This window comes from Aspergillus pseudodeflectus, assembly GCF_044049435.1.
Source record: "Aspergillus pseudodeflectus strain CBS 756.74 chromosome Unknown BJX68scaffold_5, whole genome shotgun sequence".
Lineage (NCBI taxonomy): Eukaryota > Fungi > Ascomycota > Eurotiomycetes > Eurotiales > Aspergillaceae > Aspergillus > Aspergillus pseudodeflectus.
The window spans coordinates 613,829-637,641 of record NW_027263781.1 but is presented as its reverse complement, the minus strand read 5'-3'; the positions used below and the strand labels follow the sequence as shown (position 1 = coordinate 637,641).

General features: G+C 51.3%; 11 protein-coding genes across 11 annotated transcripts; 6 read left to right on the top strand and 5 right to left on the bottom strand.

Moving 5' to 3' along the window:
• Window positions 1-229: 229 nt before the first annotated feature.
• BJX68DRAFT_262820 (uncharacterized protein) lies at window positions 230-1,587 on the bottom strand (the record flags this gene model as incomplete). The annotated part of the gene is made up of 3 exons (XM_071044541.1): window positions 230-758; window positions 904-1,466; window positions 1,537-1,587. 3 exons carry the CDS (start codon window positions 1,585-1,587, stop codon window positions 230-232), a joined length of 1,143 nt encoding a protein of 380 aa, XP_070903452.1.
• Window positions 1,588-1,932: 345 nt separating this feature from the next.
• Window positions 1,933-3,525, top strand: BJX68DRAFT_163789 (60S ribosomal protein eL6). The gene is made up of 4 exons (XM_071036917.1): window positions 1,933-2,132; window positions 2,407-2,742; window positions 2,841-3,088; window positions 3,150-3,525. The coding sequence occupies exons 1-3, from the start codon at window positions 2,034-2,036 to the stop codon at window positions 2,991-2,993; spliced, it is 588 nt and encodes a 195-aa protein (XP_070903451.1). The 5' UTR covers window positions 1,933-2,033; the 3' UTR covers window positions 2,994-3,088; window positions 3,150-3,525.
• A 455-nt stretch (window positions 3,526-3,980) lies between these two features.
• Window positions 3,981-4,961, bottom strand: BJX68DRAFT_262818 (sterol desaturase family protein; the record flags this gene model as incomplete). The annotated part of the gene is made up of 2 exons (XM_071044540.1): window positions 3,981-4,427; window positions 4,488-4,961. The coding sequence occupies 2 exons, from the start codon at window positions 4,959-4,961 to the stop codon at window positions 3,981-3,983; spliced, it is 921 nt and encodes a 306-aa protein (XP_070903450.1).
• Window positions 4,962-5,150: 189 nt separating this feature from the next.
• Window positions 5,151-6,907, bottom strand: ksrA (3-dehydrosphinganine reductase). The gene is made up of 3 exons (XM_071038832.1): window positions 6,652-6,907; window positions 6,455-6,586; window positions 5,151-6,397 (listed from the first exon to the last, which is right to left on the bottom strand). Exons 1-3 carry the CDS (start codon window positions 6,793-6,795, stop codon window positions 5,570-5,572), a joined length of 1,104 nt encoding a protein of 367 aa, XP_070903449.1. The 5' UTR covers window positions 6,796-6,907; the 3' UTR covers window positions 5,151-5,569.
• Window positions 6,908-7,128: 221 nt separating this feature from the next.
• On the top strand, window positions 7,129-9,483 carry BJX68DRAFT_228288 (something about silencing 10 family protein). The gene is made up of 2 exons (XM_071038831.1): window positions 7,129-7,357; window positions 7,418-9,483. The coding sequence occupies exons 1-2, from the start codon at window positions 7,174-7,176 to the stop codon at window positions 9,157-9,159; spliced, it is 1,926 nt and encodes a 641-aa protein (XP_070903448.1). The 5' UTR covers window positions 7,129-7,173; the 3' UTR covers window positions 9,160-9,483.
• Window positions 9,474-13,117, bottom strand: BJX68DRAFT_262815 (MutS family protein MSH5; the record flags this gene model as incomplete). Its single annotated transcript, XM_071044539.1, has 17 exons — window positions 9,474-9,566; window positions 9,628-9,766; window positions 9,844-9,882; window positions 9,943-10,141; window positions 10,204-10,315; window positions 10,372-10,453; window positions 10,515-10,549; window positions 10,599-10,785; window positions 10,834-10,923; window positions 10,976-11,072; window positions 11,130-11,478; window positions 11,549-11,584; window positions 11,631-11,708; window positions 11,759-12,158; window positions 12,206-12,587; window positions 12,641-12,721; window positions 12,772-13,117. 17 exons carry the CDS (start codon window positions 13,115-13,117, stop codon window positions 9,474-9,476), a joined length of 2,745 nt encoding a protein of 914 aa, XP_070903447.1.
• Window positions 13,118-13,275: 158 nt separating this feature from the next.
• hsp78 (chaperone ATPase HSP78) lies at window positions 13,276-15,970 on the bottom strand. The gene has a single exon (XM_071038830.1). It carries the CDS (start codon window positions 15,849-15,851, stop codon window positions 13,455-13,457), a length of 2,397 nt encoding a protein of 798 aa, XP_070903446.1. The 5' UTR covers window positions 15,852-15,970; the 3' UTR covers window positions 13,276-13,454.
• Window positions 15,971-16,117: 147 nt separating this feature from the next.
• BJX68DRAFT_228284 (translation elongation factor 1 subunit beta) lies at window positions 16,118-17,411 on the top strand. Its single transcript, XM_071038829.1, has 4 exons — window positions 16,118-16,248; window positions 16,309-16,348; window positions 16,612-16,991; window positions 17,043-17,411. The coding sequence occupies exons 1-4, from the start codon at window positions 16,209-16,211 to the stop codon at window positions 17,270-17,272; spliced, it is 690 nt and encodes a 229-aa protein (XP_070903445.1). The 5' UTR covers window positions 16,118-16,208; the 3' UTR covers window positions 17,273-17,411.
• A 423-nt stretch (window positions 17,412-17,834) lies between these two features.
• On the top strand, window positions 17,835-18,402 carry BJX68DRAFT_262812 (membrane magnesium transporter family protein; the record flags this gene model as incomplete). Its single annotated transcript, XM_071044538.1, has 3 exons — window positions 17,835-17,890; window positions 18,017-18,254; window positions 18,337-18,402. The coding sequence occupies 3 exons, from the start codon at window positions 17,835-17,837 to the stop codon at window positions 18,400-18,402; spliced, it is 360 nt and encodes a 119-aa protein (XP_070903444.1).
• A 2,071-nt stretch (window positions 18,403-20,473) lies between these two features.
• BJX68DRAFT_262811 (putative GPI anchored protein) lies at window positions 20,474-21,045 on the top strand (the record flags this gene model as incomplete). The annotated part of the gene is made up of 2 exons (XM_071044537.1): window positions 20,474-20,527; window positions 20,581-21,045. 2 exons carry the CDS (start codon window positions 20,474-20,476, stop codon window positions 21,043-21,045), a joined length of 519 nt encoding a protein of 172 aa, XP_070903443.1.
• A 537-nt stretch (window positions 21,046-21,582) lies between these two features.
• Window positions 21,583-23,571, top strand: BJX68DRAFT_163532 (putative ubiquitin conjugating enzyme E2). The gene is made up of 3 exons (XM_071036915.1): window positions 21,583-21,810; window positions 21,880-22,203; window positions 22,275-23,571. Exons 1-3 carry the CDS (start codon window positions 21,808-21,810, stop codon window positions 23,295-23,297), a joined length of 1,350 nt encoding a protein of 449 aa, XP_070903442.1. The 5' UTR covers window positions 21,583-21,807; the 3' UTR covers window positions 23,298-23,571.
• Window positions 23,572-23,813: the final 242 nt, after the last annotated feature.

Genomic DNA, 23,813 nt, shown 5'->3' with positions numbered 1-23,813 from the left:
ACTGATGTGAACCTGGTCGAAGCCTCTGCCCTACAAGCAGGTACGAAAACACGGCGTTGCTTTTTAGTTACCCTCTAACTGTGTTGCCTAGTGTGGTCCCGCAGAGTCTAAAAATAAACAAAGCAGAGGTAAGTACACTTGACACTCCAGGTATCTAGAAACAGAACGGATAGGTAGTTATCTACAAGCATATCAACGTGGAACCGCTTGTGAGACGAGTTTCAGATATTTAGTCGGTCTCCATACGGTTCCCCTGAGTCGAGTCCTTGACATGATTCCGAACGCCTTCAAGAAACGCCTTTACTGCATCGCCACCTCCAAGCGGAACACCGCCTCGGCGCAGGAATCCACCATTTTCGACTGGAATCTTCAGAGCTTCGCTGATGCTAGGTAGACCGCCGTCTCGAATGGCCACGGTCAAGCTTGCGAGACTTTGGGTGAATTGAGGAGAGCGTAGAACCCTCCTAAGAATGTTCTTCTTCTGCTGGATATTGAGAACGGTCAAGACATCTTGTGCGGTTTGAGGGCGAGGGGCCGATGGGTCTTCCATTTGAAGTGCGAGAATGAGAAGCTCTTGGGGTAGGAATCTCAAAAGATTGTCGGCACCTTCGGCATCCAGAGTGTCGAGATAAGGTAGGGTAGTTGACGGAGGGAGAAGGTCTTGTAGTGTAGTGAACGGCTGCTCGGCCTGCTGGGACTGGCCACCACCCAAGGATCTCAGAAAGTCCTGTACCATAGCAGAAGACTCAGCGGGGGCCCTGTCAGAAAACGCCCGAGTCAGTTTACATTCATTGACCAGAGTGGATGGCAAAAATCATATTGAACAGGGTATGTCTACTCCCGGGTACAACACCAAGCGGCAGCCGTGATACCCAAAATGAGAACGTCGAGATATGTACCTACGCTCTTCCACCATCGGCTCCACCCTCCCTGGACTCCTGTCCCTCTTCTCTCACATCTCCGCCTGTGGCATCCGGCCCTGCTCCACCGCTGTTTCCTCCGTGGTTATGGTTGGGGTCATGGTCCACGCCTTCAACATCCTCCATTGTCTCGTCATCATCGCCATTGGAAGGGCCTCGGCCGCGGGAAAAGTTCGCAACTTCGCTCTCTACATCTACCTCTTCACCCTGCAGCAGCTGGTTGACGATCCATCCCAGTTTCAGGTCCCTCTCGCTCCAGTATCCAGGGTCGCCTGACTCGTGTTGGGATTTGGATTGAAGCCAGAAGAGGTACCGTTGGGAGCTAGAGGAGAATTTGAGGACGTAGATGCGCCCATCTTCAGGCTTTCCTTTGCGGTATGGGGTAAATGTTCCGTCGGAGGGAACCATGACCAGATCCAGCTCCGGTTCTGAGAGAGGGGCGTTCCGGGGTCGCCAGCAGAAGTGAATCAACTCATCGTCTTCGGAGTATAGGTAGAGGTAGCCGGGTGTCTGTTGAGGTCTAGCAGTGATGCCGGAGGGCGTGGTCTACAGTTCGGAAGCAGTTAGAGATCATATCCCGCATGAAAAAAAAAATGCTACAGTTGGGCAAACTCACCTCGAGGTCACAGATACCCGCCTTGAATGTAATGATCGGCGCACCCGACATCTTGACCAGGACAGCAAGGTGAGGAAAAGGAGAAAAGGAGGATTGAAGTTGAAGAAGAGTCTGCTAGGCTGCCTGAGTACAGAATCCGAGACAGAGTGAGAGGTGAGATGGCTGCAAGTGTATAAGCAAGTCTAAGAAACACAAGATACGTCAGCTCGGAAGCTCCAGGTCTTCTGTTTTGGAGTTGGGGGAGCTCAAAGGCCGTTGCGGCAGTGGTTGCTACTGACATCCGTACCTTGTGGCCTCAACTCTCAGGCACCATATGTCGCCACCGCTCCCGTATCTGGCGGCCCCTAATCGGCATTAGCGCCTTTCGGCTAACTGATAGGGCTCCATTTCCCACAAACCTCATCGACTCCGCCTTTGGCCAGCGAGTTTGTCCGTCACACATTAATCCCAACACACCAACGCCGTCGACAACAGCACATTCTCCGCCAGCAGTCAACATGTCGGAGACAAAGCAGTTCGGAAAGGGACAGAGGGTTGTGCCGGCTCAGAAGGCCCAGAAATGGTACCCTGTCGATGATGAGTCGCAGCCCAGGAAAGTCAGTACACCACCACCCCGTGCACAACCAGCAGTCAATTGTCGGAAAGCAAAAGGGCAGGGATGCGGTTTCGAATGGAAAGAATTGCGATGGTTACGCCGAGTGTCAATTTCGAACAAATCGACAGCAGTTGGGTCGCGACCATTTCCCCGACCAAACATCGAGTCTTGATATCGAAACCGCATCCTCCGCACTTTTCATGGCACATGGGATATATTATACTGCACCAGCGATATGGAAACAGACACTAACATGGTCTCTTGCTACAATCTAGGTCCGCAAGGCTATCCGCCCCGCTAAGGTCCGGGAGAGCCTCCAGCCCGGTACTATCCTGATCCTCCTCGCCGGTCGCTTCCGTGGCAAGCGTGTCGTTCTCCTCAAGCACCTCGACCAGGGTGTTCTTCTCGTTACCGGCCCCTTCAAGATCAACGGTGTCCCCCTCCGACGGGTGAACGCCCGCTACGTCATTGCCACCAGCACCCGCATCGACATCAGCGGTGTTGACAGCTCCGTCGTCGAGAAGGTCTCCGCCCCCGGCTACTTCACCAAGGAGAAGAAGGCCGAGAAGAAGACCGAGGAGGCCTTCTTCCAGCAGGGAGAGAAGCCCGAGGTACGTTCCGATATGGGAAATTGAACGGACGGACAGCCGCACTCGGCGAACAAAAGTCCGATAGCCGAATATATCACTAACGTTCAATCCTCGAACAGAAGAAGAAGGTTGCCAGCGCTCGCGCCAGCGACCAGAAGGCCGTCGACCAGTCCATCCTGGCCTCCGTCAAGAAGGAGAACTTCCTCGGCAGCTACCTTGCCTCCACCTTCAGCCTCCGAAACGGCGACAAGCCCCACGAAATGAAGTGGTAGATGTGTGCGACGCGGCGGCCGCGGGTTCGGTAGTTCTTGTGGAGGAATTCATTTGCTCGGGCGGCTTTTGATGAGAAGAGAAAGAAATATTGCAAGCTTCGCGGTTCCCTTTTTCGCTATCGCACGTACGTGTGCGGGCTGGAGGGGGAATCGCAGCGCATGGGAACAGAGGGGCGAAAAGAAAACATGGAAAGCTGATGAGAGAAGAAAAGGAAATATGTGATGTAAACTCTTCTGAGTCCCGGCCTCCGAGGCGATATACCCCGAGTCCATCATTGGGTTTCTTCTCGTGTTTTTTCTTTTTCTTTTTTACGATCCAGCCAGCAGGTTTTACTTTTTTCCCCTTCTATCCCCGAGCGTGGATGTCTAATGATGAAAAGCCGTGTGAGCAGAGAAAGAAAAGAAAAAAATTCATGAATACCTTTTCCAGCTGTTACGTTGTCTCCTTTTTCTCTACTACTAAAAGATGGGATGGATCATGGCCGGGAGTTTGACTACATTAGTACGATACACTACACTACACCTTTTACTCGAATTTAGGAATCTTGAATCGGGCTCTAGTGCATTCGTTGCGTCTGTTAAGTTTTTCCTCCCCTCCGTCTCGTCATCCCCTTGATCCTGGTATCTACTACTAGTAGTATAGGTAGCTTTTCCCAGGATATTGCACAAATGCACACCGAAACATCCACAACACCTGATTCAACGCGAACGAGACTGCTATCTATATACCCATTACCGAGGCGTAACCCGCAAACGACATGATATCCAAACGCAACCAACTCGCTAAATAACAAACCAAACCCAAAGAAAAGGACTATGACGACCAGCGTCAACATCTTAAAACACAACAACGACAGCGAAAATTCAGAAAAGAATCCAATCTAGACGCCGCGAACTACCCCACATAAACAGACAGACCCCAGACTCCCCTCCTAAGCGATCCTGGGCAATGCCGAAACAAGTAGAACGCGGCGAAAGCTGCCTACACTACCTTCTCCTCCTATGGTCATTCCCACCACTATCACCCCCAACCAAACCCCCCAGGAACTCGCCCGTTCCCATAACCAAATCAGCCAACCCAATGCGTCCAAAGTACTTCCGCCCGTCACTGCTAAGATGGCCACCGACACGGCTAGCTGCGCCCTGGAGCAGCGAAATCGGAAGGACGCTGTAGCCCGAGTATGTGAATGTCTCTTCGATGGAGATGATGACCATGTAGATGATATAGGTGATCATGTGGAATCGGAAGTAGTGCACAGGGATGTACATGGGGAGGAAGTTGTGAAGGATGTAGGGCACCGGGTGGTCGTAGTGCGCTGTTAGCGGGAGGGGGCCACGAAGCGAATGGAACCAGTTGTCGTGCCAGTTGGCGATCCAGTCGAGGCCTGGCTGGTTGCTGTGGAGGACGAAGCGGTGCACGCCATAGCTCAAAATCTGGGGTTGGGGTTAGTAGTTGGTAAGGAGTGCATGCAGTCCGGTGGGTACCGAGCTCACCTCACGAAGTAAGAACCCCCAGAATAGATGGTTTGCAATACCCCAGGGCATGGGGACGGCTATTGTAACCTGCACAGCAGGTTGGAATCTGAGGTAGTTCAGAGTCTTCTCCCAGCCGAGTTGAAGCAGGACTGAGAGCACAAAGTTTGCCAGACATATTCCCGGAATTTGAAATATGTAAGCCGAAGCTCTGTGCCTTCTGCTGCCGGACGGCAGACCAGCTTCGCTTCCTTCCTTCAGATTGGCAGCTGTGTTCGGAGCAATGCTATCGAAGAGGAAGAAGATGCAGGAAGGTATAATCCAGAATATTAGGCGAACCATCAGGGTGCCCACCATTTCAATGCGCAAATCGGAAAGCGACATCACCAGGGTCGTCCATGACATATAGAAGAAGAGAAGGTTGAGTCTTGAGCTGTACGCAGATAGGGTAGGCAGCACGAAGACCGAGAGTAGTGGGACTGTAAGGAAATCCATGATGACGCTGCGTGAGGTAAAAAGAGTACGAAGCAAGAGTGCTATCAAGAAAGCAAGAAAAATCCAGGAGGAGTTCCTCAAATTGAGCATTATTATATAGATTTACTTTGCCCTCGTGGATAGCATTGCAGTGTGTAAAGAAACTTTTTTTAGCTGCTTCAACAAAGACGCGGCTTTGGTTGAAAGAACTTCGAGATGAACCGTGGACCAAGATCTAAAGTCTATACTCGTAAAAACAAAGAACGAAAGCGATAATCTTGGAACGACGTCACATCACCAGACTTGCGGCAAGCTGACGGAAGGCGCGCCACTACCACTACCAATTGGGAAGGATTCGCGCAAGGATACGCAACGTCCTTGCCGACACGAGTTATATCAGTACTACTCATTGGCTCGCCGTTTGGAAACCGAGAATGCTTAGGAGTTGTCCAGGCAAGAAAAGACAGGGAAACGATACTCATTTCTTTATCCCCTTGAATGTATTTCTTAGGTACAGGAAGAATGTACGAGTAATAAAGATGAACAAAGAAAGGCACTTGGGGTATCTAGACCATAAACCAGACAATGAAACGCGACCTTGAGCGAGATCAGTTCAACGAAACCGACACCTAAGAGGAGTCTGTAGGGACACCGTGCTTCTTCCCCCAGAGGTAGGCCTGTTTCCGAAGATCAGGAACCACTTGCAGGAACACCAAGTTGCTCAGCCAGCCCGTGAATGTGTCGCGGAGCCATGAGTTCCTTGGGGAAGGTCCGAGAGCTGACCCCTTCATGATGTCGCCGACGAACATCGTGGTGATGAGGTACTCGCCTCGCTCAATGGCCTCGATAGCGATCTTAGCGACTTCTTTGGGCGTCTGAGGCCTGTCGGCCGACTCGAGCTGCTTTGTGAGGGCTGGCTTGATCTGTTGCTCATTGTCGAAACCAGGGCTGAGAATGCCCATGGGGAACACAGTGTGAATCCGGACGTCGGCAGGGGTTGCTTTGGCTCGCTCCTTCGACGCACGGGAGCCGTTGTAGATCTCGATCTCCTGGCTCAAGGTGTCTGACAGGGAACGCATGGCAGCCTTGGCGGGTGAGTATGGTGCATACCCAGTAATAGGTACAAAGGCGAGGGTGGAGCAGGTGAAGATAAGATGGCGGCGAGGCAATGGTCTTTGGTGACTGGGGTTGATGGGAACAAGCCACTTTTTCAAGATAGCATGTGCCGTGTTTGCTGCAGTCCAATAGACGGTATCCATCTGGTCCTTGAGGGTCTTGATCGAGGTCTCGATGAAGTACCCAGGATGGCAGTAGCCAGCGCAGCACCAGACAATATCAGGGGGCATGCCGTCGTTCCATTCGGTGACTTCGCTGATGATACGCTCGCACTCCTCGGGTTGCGTGAGGTCTGCACTGATATAGTGGAATCGCTGCTTGCTGACATTGGTGGCAGAACCCTGGCAGAGATGTCAACACAATGCCTCCACTACGGCAGGAGAGTGGTGTCAACTTACCCGGATGGCTTCCATGCTCTCCTGAAGCTTCTGAAGAGTCCGAGCGACGATGACAACATTGGCTCCCTTCTCCGCGAGCTGGCAAGCAACAGCTTTGCCCATACCCTCTGAGCCGCCAGTGATGACCACAGTCTGCAGAGTAACCGTGTCAGTCACGATCGGAATGAGAAAGAAAGCGTGCTCAGATGCCAACTTACCCTGCCCTCCACGGGGAATTGGTTCGAAGATCCGAACCCAAGCATTTTGACGAGTGTATAGAAGAATAGTACACCAACGATAGCTGAAATGCCCAAGGCCGTAGAGGAGAGGTCGTAGAAAATAGAGGGTAACGATGGAGGCATGGGGAAGAAGAGAAGAAGAGAAGAGGAAGAGAGAGGGACGATAAAAGGAGGAGGGGTATTGGGGCCGACTGCTTCCTGCTGCGAAATCAGCTAAAGTCGCGGCTTCCTTTTCTGACACTGACAGAATCCAGAAGGAGCCGCCTCGAAGCTGAACAAGTTCCTGGCACAATGCGATACTAGTACCGGATATTACCGGATTTTTGGTAAGCCGCCAGCTTCCCAGCCGGTCCAGCGCGTATCGCTCGGTAATCCGTATCACCGGCTTGTGAGTCGGTGGGCTCAAAGGCGGTGGGACAAATTTTTTGTCGGGGGCACTCTTATCAAAATTTTGGACTCCGCTTTGCGCTCAGTCTACAACGCAGTTGTTCAGATTCAGTCATGGGTAAAAAGAGAAAGGCCGGCGGTCGACCAGCGGCCAACAAGACTCCTGAGGAAGAGAACTACAAGTTCGACGTTGAAGAGCGATTCGACGATTCCGCAGATGAGTTCCAGACCGGCCGCGACCAGGTTCTGCTGGAGGAAGCGCCAGAGGCAAAGAGACGGCGGAAGCTGGCTGAGGAAGGTTTGTTGAGCACAAGTCTTGCCTGGAATATCTTTCCGGATCTAACATATCGTGTTCTAGAAGAGGCACTACAACCATCCGATGAGGAAATCCTGGGTTACGAGTCGTTTGACGAAGAGCTGGATGAAGACGACGATATGGACGAAGCCGATCTTGACGATGAAGACGATCTAGACCAATTCCAATCTAAGAAGAAGCGTGGTGCTAGTCCGGGGTCTGGCGACGAAGACGAGGAGGGCATTGCCGCCTGGGGCTCTTCTAGGAAAGACTTTTACAATGCCGACCAAATCGAAACGGAAGCCGACGCCCTGGAAGAAGAGGAGGAAGCTAAGCGACTGCAGCAGAAACACTTACAGGAAATCAACGAAGAGGATTTCGGGTTCGATGAGGAGGAATGGGCTGAGTCCGGCAAAGGCCCAGAGGAAGCCAAGGCCGAAGCTGGGGAGGTAACTGAGGTTTTGCCGCAGCTGGAAATTACAGACGACATGAGCACCGAGGAGAAACTCAAGATTCTCAAATCAAGATACCCCGAGTTTGAGCCCTTGGCAAAAGACTTTGTCGACCTGCAGCCCACCCACCAAGCGCTGGCGGAAGCCGCAAAAGCTGCCAAACAGGACGATGTCGCGGACCACGCACCCGTCACCGTCGTCAAATACCGCGCTCTGTCCGCTTATCTTGGTGCAATTAGCATGTACTTCATGCTCCTCACATCGGCCGGCGGATCTTCAGACGACAGTACTACAGTCTCACCAGCTCAACTACGATCGCACCCAGTCATGACTTCGCTCGTAAATTTCCGAAAGCTTTGGGATACAGTCAAGGATATTACGCCTGTTGAAGTGAAACCCAGGAAAGATATCTCCGAGATTGAAAGCGACATGGAAATCGACACGCCAGAAGTCATCACAACCGAAAGCAAGAAGGCCAAGGCGACAAAGAAGGACAAGAAAGAGAAGAAGCCCACAAGGGCAGAACGTGCCGCAGAAGCAGCACGAGCCGAAGCCGAAGCCCGACGAGCAAAGAGACTTGAAGAGACAGAGGCCAACCTTGCAGGCCTATCGAATCTTGTCACAGCGCCCGGCCGGAAACGAGTAGTCCAGAAGGCCAAGGGCCCATCGAAGGACGCTGACGACTCCGACTTTGGTGACGAGGACGCTCTTACTACCAAGGAAGCCGAAGAGAAAGCTAAACAGAAACGCTCTCTCCGCTTCTATACATCACAAATCGCACAGAAGTCGAACAAGCGCAGCGCAGCCGGCCGCGACGCTGGTGGTGATGCCGATATTCCTTATCGTGAGCGTTTGAGGGACCGCCAGGCTCGCTTGAATGCGGAAGCCGAACGACGTGGTAAACAGAAGCCACAGGGTGCAGAAGAACTGGGCGGCGACAGCGACGAGGAGGACCACCGGGCCAGAAAGGAGCTCCGTGGCAACGACGCCTCCGGCTCAGACGACGACGATTACTATGACATGGTTGCGGCGCGCACCAACAAGCGCAAGGGCGATAAGAAGGAGGCTTATGAGGCCGCTGCTCGCGAAGGCGGACGCGTTGAGATCCAGGAGGAAATCGGACCCGACGGGAAACGTGCCATCACCTACCAGATCGAGAAGAACAGGGGTCTTGCGCCTAAGCGTAACAAGCTCAACCGCAACCCTCGTGTCAAGAAGAGGATGCGGTTCGAGGCTAAGAAGAAGAAGCTCAGCAGTGTTCGCCAGGTCTACAAGGGTGGCGAGGGTGCTGGTGGCTATGGTGGTGAACTTACTGGTATCAAGAAGAACCTGGTCAAGAGTGTCAAGCTCTAAGCTTCTCCTCTCTTTTTTGGGTGTCTTCATTTTCTGCTCACTAGGATACATCGTGGCGTTTGAGTAGTGTGGTTAAAAGCCTGATTCGAGTGTATATAGAACTTTTATGATACAACCTTGCGCCTATTTGGACAATTTTGATATATTACTGCAGTTACTTCGGTAAATCTCCTGCCCGAGACGAATGAGAACAAAACACAATTAAAACAGAAAGAGATAAGATTTCAACTGCAGTAAAACAGGTGACATCCGCCAGCTGCTCACCTGCTCCATAGCGGACCAAGAATATATAATTTGTCCCTGCAACAACCACCTCAAGCCACAAGCAACCCTTCCAGCATCCCCCTAATATCACCCTCACAACCAGGAGAAAAATCTATACTGAGAAAATTTCTAGCCAATGCATCCTGGAATTGAGTTTTCAGTCAGACTTTTAATGTGACCCAAGAAAAATGAAGACGTCCTTACAGCTTCTTGCAACGCCTGCATCTCCTCTTCAGAAAGCTCTGCACAAGCCGCGATCAAGTCCTCGCCACGCACAGCAAGCGAAGCGAGTTCGTTCGCGCGATCGACGATGGGTTTGCTGATTCCGTTGAGGGCAGCGCAACTGTTCCGATTGCCATTGGGATTAGAAAAAAAATAGGTTCCGTGGCTGATGCATTGTGCAGGAAGGGGGAGACATACATCGTTCCGAAACTTTTGGTGCCTCGGCCTAGACGGAAACTGTCCTGAATTAGTATATGGTTTGTGTACTTTTCAAGTATGGGGAGTCGAGTGATATACTTGTAGAGATAGGTAATCTGGTTATCTAGTTCCTGAGTCTCGGACATTTGGACCTCCATATGGCCAAGCTGTAGTCGGGGAGTCGGTGGAAGGAAGCCGTGCTCGAGGATCTCGTGGAAGTGTGTAGCGGCGATTACCTTAGGCGCGTCCTCGAGACTAAGTAAGTGCTCGAGGATGCCACAGGCTAATCCGATGCCATCTGTATAGGGTTAGAATAGCGCCCAACAATCGACTTTGATGGATTGAGCTGCAAAGACGTACCATTCTCGCGGGTTCCTTTTCCAAACTCATCGATGAGGAGCAAACTGCGGCCAGTCAAGTGTTTCAGGTCAAATGATATCTGCTGCAGGTCATTCATGAAGGTGCTTTGTATCTATTGGAGGGTTAGATGCGTTCGCAGGTTTCTGGTATAGGTGGGCATAGCAGTACCTGCGAGACACTGTCTTGGGAATTGGACTTGACTAGAATCTTATCCACGATGCCAATCTCTGCACTTTCTGCTGGAACGAAGCTTTTCGTTTGTCCGTGTTAGCCGTTTGTCCGTACATATGTATGCTTAGCTCAGGGTTTACCTTCCCGTTTGTGCCAGGTATACCATCAACGCAACCTAGATTCCCGTCAGTTTGGGCTTTCAAGTGAGCCTCTAAGTTCCCTACCTGCTTCATGTAGACGCTTTTACCGGAGTAATTCGGGCCTGTTAACAGCAACATGGCTGGGCTTGAGCCTGTCCTCAAAGCTTCAGGGGCACGATTGGAGTAGTCGGCCGATTGTTCTAGGATACCTCCTACCAAAAAGGTATCGTTTGGCACGTAGGAGGAGACGGTCAACTCTTGCAACATATGACTTCAGGAAAGTTAGCATGTTCCGTAGTATGATGCCTACGCTGCTTACCGGCCTCCCTTTATCTTGATGATGTTGTCCTCTACCATCTTCGGACGAACTAGATTGTACGAGGTGACCCCTTGGGCCAGAGCGAAGAGACTGGTACCTTACTATTAGCCTGCCTCAAAAAGACAGAGTCGAGGTTCCGTACCTATCAATTTCCCCACAAACATCGGATGCTTCGACAAGCACCTTGTCGTACTGGAGAACTCTCTGGGCTAGGTCATAAACTATCTCGATTTCTTTCTCTGATATTGAGCAGAAATTAGTAAATACTCTATGGCGCTGCTGAAGGTAGAACATACCACAGATAAGCCCGTAGATATCACCAAGCTTCTCATCCATCTCCCTCATTCTAAAGTCCTTGAAATATGCCCGATTTTCCGTAATGAAGATGAGCTCCCAGTCTTCGCCTTCATACGCTGCTTCACCACGATCGGTAAGAGCTATAGCAATGTTGAACCCTAGCTGCGGGAAATATATGACGTTCACATCTATGTCGGAACTTGCGGGGATCGTGGATGCGATTTCGATAGCAACGCGCTTCAGAAGGCTGTCGAGCCCGTCGTAGCTGTCTTTCATCCTATCAAGCTCCTTGTCGACGCCTGCCTTTACCACCGTGCGGCCTTGCTCGTCGGAGCTCTCGCTGTCGACCTACTGATGGTTAATGAGGAACGTGTAGTACTGTTGCTGCACTTGCTATGTCTTGTATCATCCTTCCTACTGCGTATAGGTCTACAGCACCGAAGTCTTGTAGAGCCTGCTGAAGGATTAGTACTAACGAACGTTCACAGATATGTACATACTTTGTTATGCAACCCCAGACCATGTGCGCCAGAAGTCTCCATAAGAGCATTATGCACATCGATGCCATAGAACGCAAACTATGCAAAAGTCAATGGAGCCTTGCTTGCCGAAATCTTCTTCAACATACCGCCAGCAGCGTGGACCAAACCGTTGTCTTGAAACCAGATACCTTACCACTACCAGTGCTTATCCCTTTCTGGAGGTTGATCATCACCGGCCGAAGATTCTTGATATGTCGTAGGCTCTTCCCCATCTTGTTCATGGGATTGTAGTTATCGGCCTGAAGATATACACCGATCAGAGCATGGCGCTCGTGTATTACGTCGAGTTGAGTAGAAGGTCGAAGGAAGATTTGTCGCAGCCGCTGCTTTCCCTGCGGTGTACATGCGAAGCGTTGGAACAGGCCATATATCGAGAGGCCTTCCTTGGAGGATGATGACTTCTTGCCTGGTCCTTGGTTGGCCGTGCTAGGGTGTGATTCGGACTCGAGGATCTGGAGGGCTGATAGGGTCCTTGCATTGACGAACCTATCGAATGGTGAGTACTATGGAACATTGAATGGTAGGGTACTCACACAGTCCCACTTAAAGGAGACATTTCGAAGGACTTGACCTGGTAAAGTCCTGAAGCCGAAGCTGTGTCTCCGGCTATCAAGTCGGAGGACCGCCTTCTCTGGAGATACGTAAGAATAGCACCAGCACATCCCAGTGTCACCTTGTTCTCCAAGTCCAGGAAGCCAGCCATGTGCAGATGTCTGCCCTCCTGCAGGGTAAAGTCCAGGTTCTCGTTGTCCAACTGCTCGGTATCAACAAGTCCGCCGTGTGGTACCAGGAACCTGAAGCGGTCTTCATGTCTCGATGATACCTCCAGTGCTACCAGTTTGTTCTTCGCGTTCAAGTGATTGAACTCTTGGGGCGGCCGTGTGTCAAGTTGGTAAGGTAGGTATGGTCTGGTGCCTGCAGAGTTGTTAGTAGCGTATCGCGAAATAAAGCGAGGCGTGTTGTCTCACCATCTTCTTGCTCTAGCCGTTGGCTGAAGTGGTCTACCCGGCTCGATACCAGGAGGATTGTTGGCTTGATCTGAATAGTCACTGAAAACCAGTCAGCCACCGAGATATAGAGGGTAGAATGCGTCACAGACAAGTGTCGAGGATCTCAGTGTTGGAGAACTTGATGTCTTCCATCAGGTACAGCTTTTCTTCGTGAGCAGAATACCAAGAACAGCCGACAGTCCCTGCTTCTCTCATGTCGATGGCTGCTATGATCTGGTCAAAGTCCTCCGTTTCAGGCTGCTCGGTGGTACTACTCTCTCTGTTGTTATCAGCCACGCTGCTGGTCCCAGCCTGCCTCAGTCTTGATGTCTGCTGTGTGGATGCCGCGGACCTGCGGGGAGCGCTGTTGCGAATGGAGGATGCAGGGCCGGATCGACTTGAATTGAGACGATCAGGGCGGCGACCTGTGCGCTGTCTTTTAGCGTTTGATAGCATCTTGGACTCATGGCAGGGCCGAAATCAAGTAATATTCGATGGATTCAAATTACTTGATGGATTCAGCCGGGGAAGTGCAATTAAGATTGTGTTGACGGGTTGACGGAATGAGGAAAAATGGCTTCTTGGACGAGAAGCCACATGGGGGGCGACATCAATACTAACAGTTCATTTATTCATTATGTTTAGTGAGAGTCCTGATATACTGTACAAAAGAAAAGAAGGGATAATACAAGCATATACTACAGAAAGCCATCCAAAATCATGTATCCCAGATATAATACAATAAAAATAGGAAACCAGTTCACCACACAGCAGTAATCAATCATAATAATACTCAGGCTTGTTCACTTTCTGCGAGTGGGATAACTTCAAGTCCATCCCTATTGGCATTGAATGTAACACGGGCAGTCTGCCCGGACGTGACTTGACCACGGATGATCTTATCGGCAAGCCGGTTGCCGATTTCTTTTGAGATCAAACGGTTGAGCGGCCGAGCACCGAACCTAGGATCATAGCCTCGCTCACAAAGCCAGTCTTTGATTTCGTCGTCGACTTGCAAGACCATGCGCCGATCATCGAGCCTTGACTGCAACTCTTTGATTCTAATATCGACTATGTCTCTCAGAGCATCCCGTGAAAGTTTTTTGAAGATGATAAATTCGTCGATTCGGTTGAGGAACTCGGGCGGGTAGGCGTGCTGGACGACATCCAGAACGGCCTTCTTAGTGTCGGGTGAAAGATCGCCCTCCTCGGAGGGCTTGAGAGGGTGGATCGGATCAGCGCCAACTAGAATGTTGGCTCCGAGGTTGGAGGTGAGGACAATGAGAGTGTTTCGGAAATCGACCTTGTGGCCTTGTGAATCGGTCAGGAAACCTTCATCGAGGACTTGTAGCATGAGGGCGGAAATGTCGCGATGAGCCTTCTCAAACTCGTCAAAGAGTAGCACAGCATATGGCTTCCGTCTCACGGCTTCAGTAAGTTGACCGGCATCGTCGTAGCCGACATAGCCAGCAGGAGATCCAATTAATCGACTGATAGTATGCTTCTCCTGGAATTCACTCATATCAAAACGTACAACAGCAGTCTCGGTAGAAAATAAGAACTCGGCCATTTTCTTGCAGAGCTCAGTTTTACCGACACCGGTCGGACCAAGGAACATGAACGAGGCGAGCGGCCGATTTTCTCCACTAAGTCCAGCTCTCTGCATACGGACGGCATTCGCGACGGCAGAGAGGGCCTCATCCTGCCCACGGACAGATTGTCTGAGAGTATCTTCCATATGGATCAGCTTCTCAACTTCTCCAGCCATGAGCTTGGTGACCGGAATGCCGGTTGTTCGAGACACCACAGCACCGATATCATCAGCAGTGACAGAGTCGTGGATAAGGTTTGTCGGCGAGCTGGTTTGCTCCTCACCTTCCTTCGGTAGCTTCTCCTCGAGGGCCGGGATCTTAGAGTACCTCAATTCTCCTGCCTTGGCGAAGTTTCCCTCTCGTTGAGCCTGCTCAAGCTCGAAACGGGCCTGTTCCAGTTCTTCCTTCGTGCGCTTGAGATTCTCAATTTCGGCCTTTTCCTTCTCCCAGACCTCTGTCAGCTTGCGAGCCTCTTCCTGTTTGGCCTTTAGATCTTCTTGGAGTTTTTCGCGTCTCTCCCGGCTACTGACGTCGGTCTCTTTTCGGAGTGATTCGAGCTCGATTTGAATAGTAGTGATATCACGATCCAACTCCCGGATAACGTCTGGCTTTGATTCCTGCTGCAGTCGAAGCGCGGATGCGGCTTCATCGACCAAGTCAATGGCCTTGTCGGGCAGGAACCGGTCCGTGATGTAGCGGTTGCTGTAGGTTGCGGCCGCAACGAGAGCGCCGTCCGTGATACGTACACCATGATGAACTTCGTACTTGTCCTTGATACCACGTAGAATGGAGATAGTAGCGGCGACCGAGGGCTCTCCGACTATGATGGGCTGGAATCTTCGAGCTAGGGCAACGTCCTTTTCAATCAATCGATACTCGTTCAACGTTGTGGCACCACAGCATTGGAGTTCGCCGCGTGACAATGCCGGCTTCAGTAGGTTGCTGGCATCGATGCTGCCCTCTGCTTTTCCCAGGCCAAGCAAAGTATGAAGCTCGTCAATGAAGAGGATAACGCCGCCTTGCGCATCCTCAACCTCCTTGAGTACGGACTTCAGGCGCTCTTCAAAGTCACCCCTGAATTTGGCTCCAGCAATGAGCGACCCAAGGTCCAAGGAGATCACACGCTTGCCCTTAATGCTCTCTGGAACATCACCTTGCACAATTCTTTGCGCCAACCCTTCCAGGACGGCCGTTTTTCCAGTACCGGCAGCTCCGATGAGAACAGGATTGTTTTTCGTCCGTCGCGATAGAATTTGTACAGTCCGGTGGATCTCTGCGTCCCTTCCTATGACTGGATCCAGTTTGCCCGCCTTGGCTTTGGCAGTAAGGTCAACACCGAATTGCTCCAATGCCGACTTCTCTGGTTCGCCGCCCAAGTTCATCCGATGTGTACCACCCGGGGGATGAGGTCGGCCGGCGGCATAGTTTCGAATAGAAAGGATCGGCTTATGGGTTGCATTGTTTACCGGTGACGAGGGTAGCCGGACGCGGGAGACGAGCCGTAATGAGGTCGAGGAAGGTCGCAGCAACCGGCTCGGAGCAGTAAAGGTCGAAGGTCGCAATAATGTACTGCGACCAAGCTGTAATCTTGATGCCATTATATGGTGAGCGATATCTTCAAAAGAGAAACGCAAAGTCCAAATCCTGCCTCCTTTACAGCATCCCAGCTGAGCCGATGGGATTCTTTAATACTCCCTATCCGCCTCTTGATATCATCGCGACGGTTCTCGAACGCTCCACTGCGGCGGGCGACGATGAGTGGTGGGAGCTCTCATCCATGGGCAGCCAAGCTCCAGTCCTCAGGTCACGTGCAGCTAGTGCCGCCAGAAAATTAATTGTGCCCAGCGAAAATTTACTTTTGAACACCATTCCCCCTCCTATTCTTCTCTCTCTCTTCCTCTCCCCTTTTCTCAACACAACACCTTTCCCTTCTTATAACCACTTCATATTTCACAATGGGTTTCACCGACTTCGTTTCTGACGCTGGCCTTACCAGTATGTCCTCGAGTTTCTTTTTTTGTGCCCTTTTCAGTCACTAATCCAATTACCCCTCAGTTGCCAACACCTTCTTTGCTTCTCGGAGCTACGTTGTTGGGTAAGATTCACCACCTGTTACCTTTCACAAATCGTTCAGCTGTTTCGATTGCCCTGTTTTGTGCGAGTTTCCTTGTTTGTATGATGAAAATAAATTGGTCCGTGTTGATGAGGCGGCTTAAGACCCCGCTGTATGACTACACAACAATTGCGAGAAATCGCGTTTCTGATTGCTTGGAAGACTTTGATTTTTCTTTTTTTTTCCATTTTCTCTGATTTGACACCACCGAGTCAACATGTTACATGTCGCTAACTTGTCAAAAGCCACGCCCCCTCTCAGGCAGATGTCGTGACCTTCAAGGCTTTCTCCAGCGCCCCTGACGCTGAGAAGTACCCCAATGTTGCTCGCTGGTACAAGCACATTGCTTCCTACGAGGCCGAGTTCGGCACCCTTCCTGGTGACGCCTCCACAGCTTACACTGCCTACGGTCCCGAGGGTGCTGAGCTCCCCGTGAACCCCAAGGACAAGCCTGCTGCTGAGGAGGATGACGACATGGACCTCTTCGGCTCCGATGAGGAAGAGGAGGAGGACCCAGAGGTTGTTGCCGAGCGTGAGCGTCGTCTTGCCGAGTACAAGAAGAAGAAGGAGGCCAAGCCTAAGGCCGCTGCCAAGTCCATTGTCACACTTGAGGTTAAGCCTTGGGGTACGTTCAATCGCAGCTTATTCTCGTTTCGCGTATACTAACAATGCTTAGATGATGAGACCAACCTCCAGGAGATGGAGGCTAACGTCCGTGCCATCGAGAAGGACGGTCTGGTTTGGGGTGCCTCCAAGCTCGTCGCTGTCGGTTTCGGTATCAAGAAGCTCCAGATCAACCTTGTCGTTGAGGACGAGAAGGTCTCCACCGACGAGCTCCAGCAGGAGATCGAGGAGGACGAGGACCACGTCCAGTCCACTGACGTTGTTGCCATGCAGAAGCTGTGATTGGAGTCTCCTCTTTTAATGAAAGTGACGAGGATTTTTGATGTTATCAAGGAAATATATTGTCATGAACTTGAATGTCTAGAATGTGGCCGGCAAAGTCCGGTCATCTCATGAATCAAAAAAGAATAATACCCCAATATGTCGCTTCCAAATTGTAGTTGAATTGAATAAGTTTCTCTCAATGCTGTCCAAAAATGTGGATGTCGGGCGAACGTGAAAAAGTGGTGTCAATCTAACTAGCTGAGGCATTCGCACACACCGGCAAGCAAGGATATCTCAGGTTCATCATTGCACAAGCTAGGCATAAACTTCACAATTGTGATTAGAGATTCTGTATCTACCATTCGCCCGGACGGATGTCATGCAGGTGAACCTGGAGAAGCACCCCCTCAACGAAGCTATATCACGTGATTAATTAGATCGGTCTAGCAACTCCGCCGGAAGCTTGGATCGGCCGTCATCCAAACGACAAATCGCAAGAAGCTCGATCCTGTCGACGATATCCAGGTCCGGCAGCTACAAGAGCTACATTGGCCACTTTCACGCACCGTAGCATTGCACAATGGGCTTCATCTCGCGCATCATAACCTTCTTTGGGCTCGTCTTGCTCGCTCATGCGTATGGCCACCCCCCGCCAGCTTTCCCTCCTGCGACCTACAAACCAAACCAACACTCTCTCTTCCCACTCCCCTCCTCTATCACAATTACGGAAGAAAAGGAATAAATACTAACAATAAAAAACAGCGGCTACTCTGCGCACGAACACACTGTCCTCTACACCTCAACCTCGACCGCCCTCCCACAAGACATCGTCGTCGAGGCACTCGTCTCGCTCCTGATCGTTTCCACGGGGCTAGTCCTCGGCGCGGAGAAGCTGAAGCCTGTATCTTGGAGTGAGTGGGCGAAGGAGGTTGAGAGGGAGGGGCTTGGACGGAATCCGTATGTGAGGCTCGAGGAAAGGTATAGCTTTTGGGATGTGCGGGTGAGTGAGATTCTGGTTCTTCCTTCATCGAGGGGAGTGGTCGTGAGGGGCCATGAACTATGTGGCTGACCATTATAAACAGGCGAAGAGGAAGGAGTATGCAGATTGGATTCGGGGGAATGCTGTTGATGCTCCTGTGAAGGGTTGAGGTTGGGGCAGCGGGGTTGTGTGTTGTAGGGAATAGACTATGATGTATAAAATGGAAGAGGAGTTTGTTCGAGGAATCAGGATTCCTTCGATCCTTATGATTGAGCTCATTTGATTCTGATGCTTCCTTTCTTTCGCTATCAGTGCATCATGGACTGCGATGTCGACATTGACCATACCAGCCCGTCGAGGAACTTCGAAAAGAGTCAGGCTCCCATTGCTATTATTTCCGCCCCCTCGCTGTAAGGGAATGGTTCTTGATCTTTCATCTCCATCATCGAGGATCGAGGAACCTCAAGAGGGACTCAGTCAAACAATCGACGTCTGATTCAACCTCAAACAACTGTCGTCCCAAGGTGAAACTAGCAAGCTGACAAACAAAAAATCTATGGAGCCAGCTGCTCCAAATGTTCCAGTATGAGAAAGCCACCAAGACAGCTTCGAAATGGCGAGCGAATCTGAGCTCGGGCAAAAAAGTAGGTGCATGCGTGTAGCCCAAACTTGAAATGATTGGACATTGATCACGCATCAAGCAGCCCGAATTACAGCAAGCCCAGCCTGACTCTTGACAGCTACTCCGCCCGGTTGTGAAAATGAAGGGAATATGAGGCGGCCTTTCGAGCCGAGATTCGATCATCCAACACCATTAAATATGTACAGTAACCCTTACATAAAAGGAACAACAGCAGAAAGCTCGAGGACACTCAGCTTGCTTGTGAGAGCGTGATGTGTGGTGTGCACTTTGCAGCGTGCTTGCTCCCTCGCCCCTGTGCCGTACCTTACAGGAGACTGATCTGGACCAGGCAAAATGTCTCGGGACAAGAACAGTGTCTACGTAACGTGAGACATTGCATTCCAATCTTTTGATTTTTACTCCATCTGATTCTGGAGAGACTTTCGGCTTCAGACTAGCGGATGAGAAACGATCCCCCCGTAAGGTGTTCGAGCAAGCGAGCGGCACCTCGTTCCTCGGGGCGTCGGTTCTCATATGCTTATGCTTTGACGACTGAGCCTCGTAAGAGCGTTACGCAACAATGAATTCTGGCTTTGAGCTTTTCGGGCGCTTGAGGCTGATTCGGGTCGATCAGTTAGCGGTCGACCTATGGCTGCTGGCGGCTTGTCTAGGTGTGGACCGTGTGGTTGGGGGAATTTAGTTGCCTTTGGGTTTTGTCGTTTGGCGTTAGCAATGGGTTTGAGAATCAGAGCACATTCGGAGAATCAAGAAGAGGAACAAAAATCCTCCCTAACCACCAGTCCTAGAGGCGAAGCATTGCTTGTCTGGACGGCGAACGGCGAAGGGAGAAAAGAGCTGGCTGGGTGAAGCTGACACGAAGCCACCCCCAAAAATAGAAGAAAAGCATACGCAAACCTCTAGGCTCGGCACACCCGATGACAACGGAACATCCTCCCTTCGCCCTGACAATGTGACAAGCCAGCCTTGACTGAAATGGAAGGATCGCCTCCCTCCGCCATTATTGCTCTCCTTGTCGTTACTAAGAATATGTATCGATGTATGGGCTCCCTAGGGTAGGGAAGGGTGGCTACGTGGATATAATGTCGGGGGCCTTGGAAAAGTTGGGTGGCCGGTGGCTGTACACGCAGGGCTCAGTTCTCTAACTCTCTGCGTCCGCCCACTCACCGCACGATTTCTGCTGGGATTGGATTGAGTCCAGACTCTGCCTCCAATCCGTTCGATGTCGCTGGAATTTGCCAGAAGCGGGTCCGAGGGAGTGCCGTGAGATTGAATCCCATCCCTCTGTTGGCGGGTGGGGATGGGGATGGATGGCGATTGCCACTAGGAGTTGCAGACAAGGCTGATCAGTCCAAGACCTGGATCGCATGGTGCTTGTTTTGCATCCACCCCGGTCTATTTTGGTTGCAGATGCCTGTTCACTTGTCATCTGCGTGTTCGGCCGGTCCTGCAGGTCCTGGATATAAATTCGCTCTCCTCCCGGCCTGAGGTTTGGTTCTTCATTCTCTCCACGTCTACATACATCCTTGGTTATATACCGTCAAGAAACAACTTGATCCGATCTACCTTCTAAGATCTTTCCATCTACTACAATATCATAATGCGTGCCTCTGTCCTCTTCCTTGCTTTCGCGGCCCTTGTTGCTGCTCAGGATGTACGCCTTCTCCAGCCTCATCTATATCAAGCCTTGATCTAACACTGCCACAGTTCTCCATTGAGACAACAACCACCGACGCTGCCGTCGACACCACCGAGACCAGTACTTTCGTCCTGGACCCTTCCGAGACCACCACAGGGATCGATACTGCCTCTGAGACTCCATCTGAGACTCCGTCTGAGACATCCACCGACTCATCCGACAACACCACCACATCTGAGCCCGTCATCCCCACCGGCCTGATCCCCTCCGACTCGCCCATCGGCTCCTCATCGGGCTTCACCAGCTCTCCTAGCCCTACCACCCGCTCTACCACATCAACACGAACCTCAACCTCCACTCGCGACTCCACAGAGACCGACACCCAGACTGTGACCAACACCCCCAGCGCTACCAACAGCAACAGCAATGACGCCGAGGAGACTGACTCCGATAACGCTGCGTTTGCTCTCCCCACTGCTGGTCCCCTCCTCGGTGCTGGTCTTGCCGGTGCTGCTCTGGCCGCTTTCCTATGAGCGGTTGATAGCTTTTGGGAGTTAGAGAGTCAAAAGGAATGTAGATTCCACATCATCCATGTAATGAGGATACGGATACGAGTATGGGTACGGATATGCTGCGATCTCCCTTGAGGAGGGTTCTGTATTAATCGAGGGCGTTCTTTTCGATATTGTTCATGTTTTGCCTGAAACAAACCACACTGGCGCAAATAGATTTTTAATCTCAATCATGCTTGACAAAGCAAAACAAAAATTTCCGTGTAACAAAAGTTCAAACGAACAGGTCACATCCCTCAAGCCTCGAAAGTTCGAGACATATGGAGTACACATCACAAAGCGTCAAAGCCACAGTCAGAGCTCCTGGTGATGGGCAAACTAATTACACTTCCTAAAACGCGTCCTCCGCGTAAGTCACGTGCAGAGAAACACGTCCCCGAGCTGGGCTAGCGTTGCCGTGACCACATCATCAAAACAACATAAGCCGTCGGCGGGAGCAACGAACCCCGGACGATTCAAAATCGAACCTCTGATCGACGCCAATAGCTGTTTTTGGTGGTTAATTTTGGAAACCCGATTTTTGCGATTGGAGTGGTTTTGGTCAAAGCTCTTCTTTGACTTCGTCTTTGACTTGGATATACTTCTTTTGACGACGACGTACAGTCACAGCAGGGGTCAAGCAGAGCTATACCTCTTCACCTCAGCTCTCCCAGCTTTGACCTCAATTTGAGGACTATCTAGCGACAAACGCCTTTCTAGGCTTCAGATCATACAACTGACAAAATGGTACAGCCACCCCCTCCCCCCCTCCCCTCATCATTCCATCTGTACAATCTCACTAACCCCGTTTACAAGGTCTCCAAACTCCGCCGTCTAATCGCAGACCACGCCGCCCTGCACGAAGACCTCCCCCCAAACTACCTCTTCCCTTCCGAAGATGGCTCAGACGACATGACGCAGCTCACAATGCTACTGGCAGGACCCCAGGGCACACCATACTCGCAGGGCCTGTGGCGACTCCACCTGAAAATGCCAGAGGACTACCCGAAAAGCCCCCCCAAGGCGACGTTCAGGACGCGCATTTGGCATCCGAATGTGGAGGAGTCGACGGGGGCCGTCTGTGTGGATACGCTGAAGAGGGATTGGAAGTCTAGTTTGACACTGAGGGATGTTTTGGTTGTAAGTTGTCATTGTATTAGAGTGAGATATGTGGCGAGGGCGGGTTTTGCTAATGGGTTCATGTGATTAAGACGATATCATGTCTTCTCATCTATCCCAATCCGGACTCGGCGTTGAATTCGGCATCTGGTGCGCTGCTGCAGGAGGACTATGACGCCTTCGCTCGTCAAGCGAAACTCATGACATCGATCCACGCTCCCGTTTCAGACGATATGCGCGAAGCAGTCACAGAAGCCAAAATGCGCGGCGAAGACGCCGACACCGCGGCCCCGGAGCGACAACAAGAAGAACCATATCGCAACCTACGCTCAAGACAGGGAGCGGGTACAAGGATCCAATCGCTCACCATGAAAAAGAGACAACCTCGACGCAGTGAACACCCAACAACACCCGAACCCCAGCAGCAGTCAGACGACGAAAACGAGAATGAGAACCCCGCCTGCTCATTCAAAGAAAACGACCCATCCCTCTCCCCCGTAAAGCTCGCCGCCGTCCCTTCCTCACGGGCACTATCCCTCAGTCCGCGCAAAAACGCACACGGGAAACGACCCCTCGCAGACCTGACAACGGCAATGGACGTCGACCCCTTTATCTCGGACTCCGAGGATCTACTCGTACCAGATATGGTAGACGGAATGACAGCATCAGAGCGGAACATCGCCGCAAACACAAACACAAATACAGCATCAATACCGTTCATGACACCAACTCGCGAAACCCGATCCCGATCCCGAGATCCCTCACCACAACGCAAATCGCCTAAACTCTCCCTGCTAAATTGCGGACCGAACAATACTACCCGCCTCCGCGGCGAAAACACAGATATGGATATGCAAATATATGAAGATTCCCCGGAGCACGGGAAGGAGAATCACTCCTCCTCTTCACTGAAGAACCCGGCAGCAGCCGGGGTAATGCGATCCGCCAACCCGCTCGCAATCCTAACCTCGTCTACAACGACATCCGGCGCCTCGAGCGCATCGGGTTCGAAACCCGGATTGCTCAAGCCTGGTTCTGGGCTCGGAATCCGTAAAGTTTCGGGGTCGGGAGGGTTGAAGAAGGCAAAGCCGCGGATTGGGATTCGGAGGCTTTGATTGTCATTTTTCTCTTTTTGTATTGTGCCTGGGGCTGGACTTTCCTTTGGAGCTTTCTTTTGTTTTTGTTGCTGAGCGTGGTTTGGCCGGCCTGGGTATTTCGCAGTATGACGTTTTAGGGTTTGTGGGAAGCATGATTGGCGAAAAGCGTTGGTTTGCACTGCTTTGTATACTCATTGTCGCACTCATTCTGTTGTACAATGATCTGCATCTTCATGACCTATCCCAAGTACATTGCGCATGGTACACTACGTGTAGTTGGTGTACTCGAATGAAGCAGTGGAGTATTAAAAAGTCGGCGAAACCATTTGCTAAAGATGATAAACCTATGCGAGTATCTAAGACGAGTACAATTTTCCCTCACGTCTTGTATACGAACCTTCCTCCACTGATAAATATTAGCAAAGTCATTCTGCTCTCATAGCACCCAATGACTATTTTCTCCTCAACTGAGAAAGTTTCCAGTAAGCCTCCCTCGAGGCATCGATATACTTCATCGTTTGCTCAGGCGCTTTC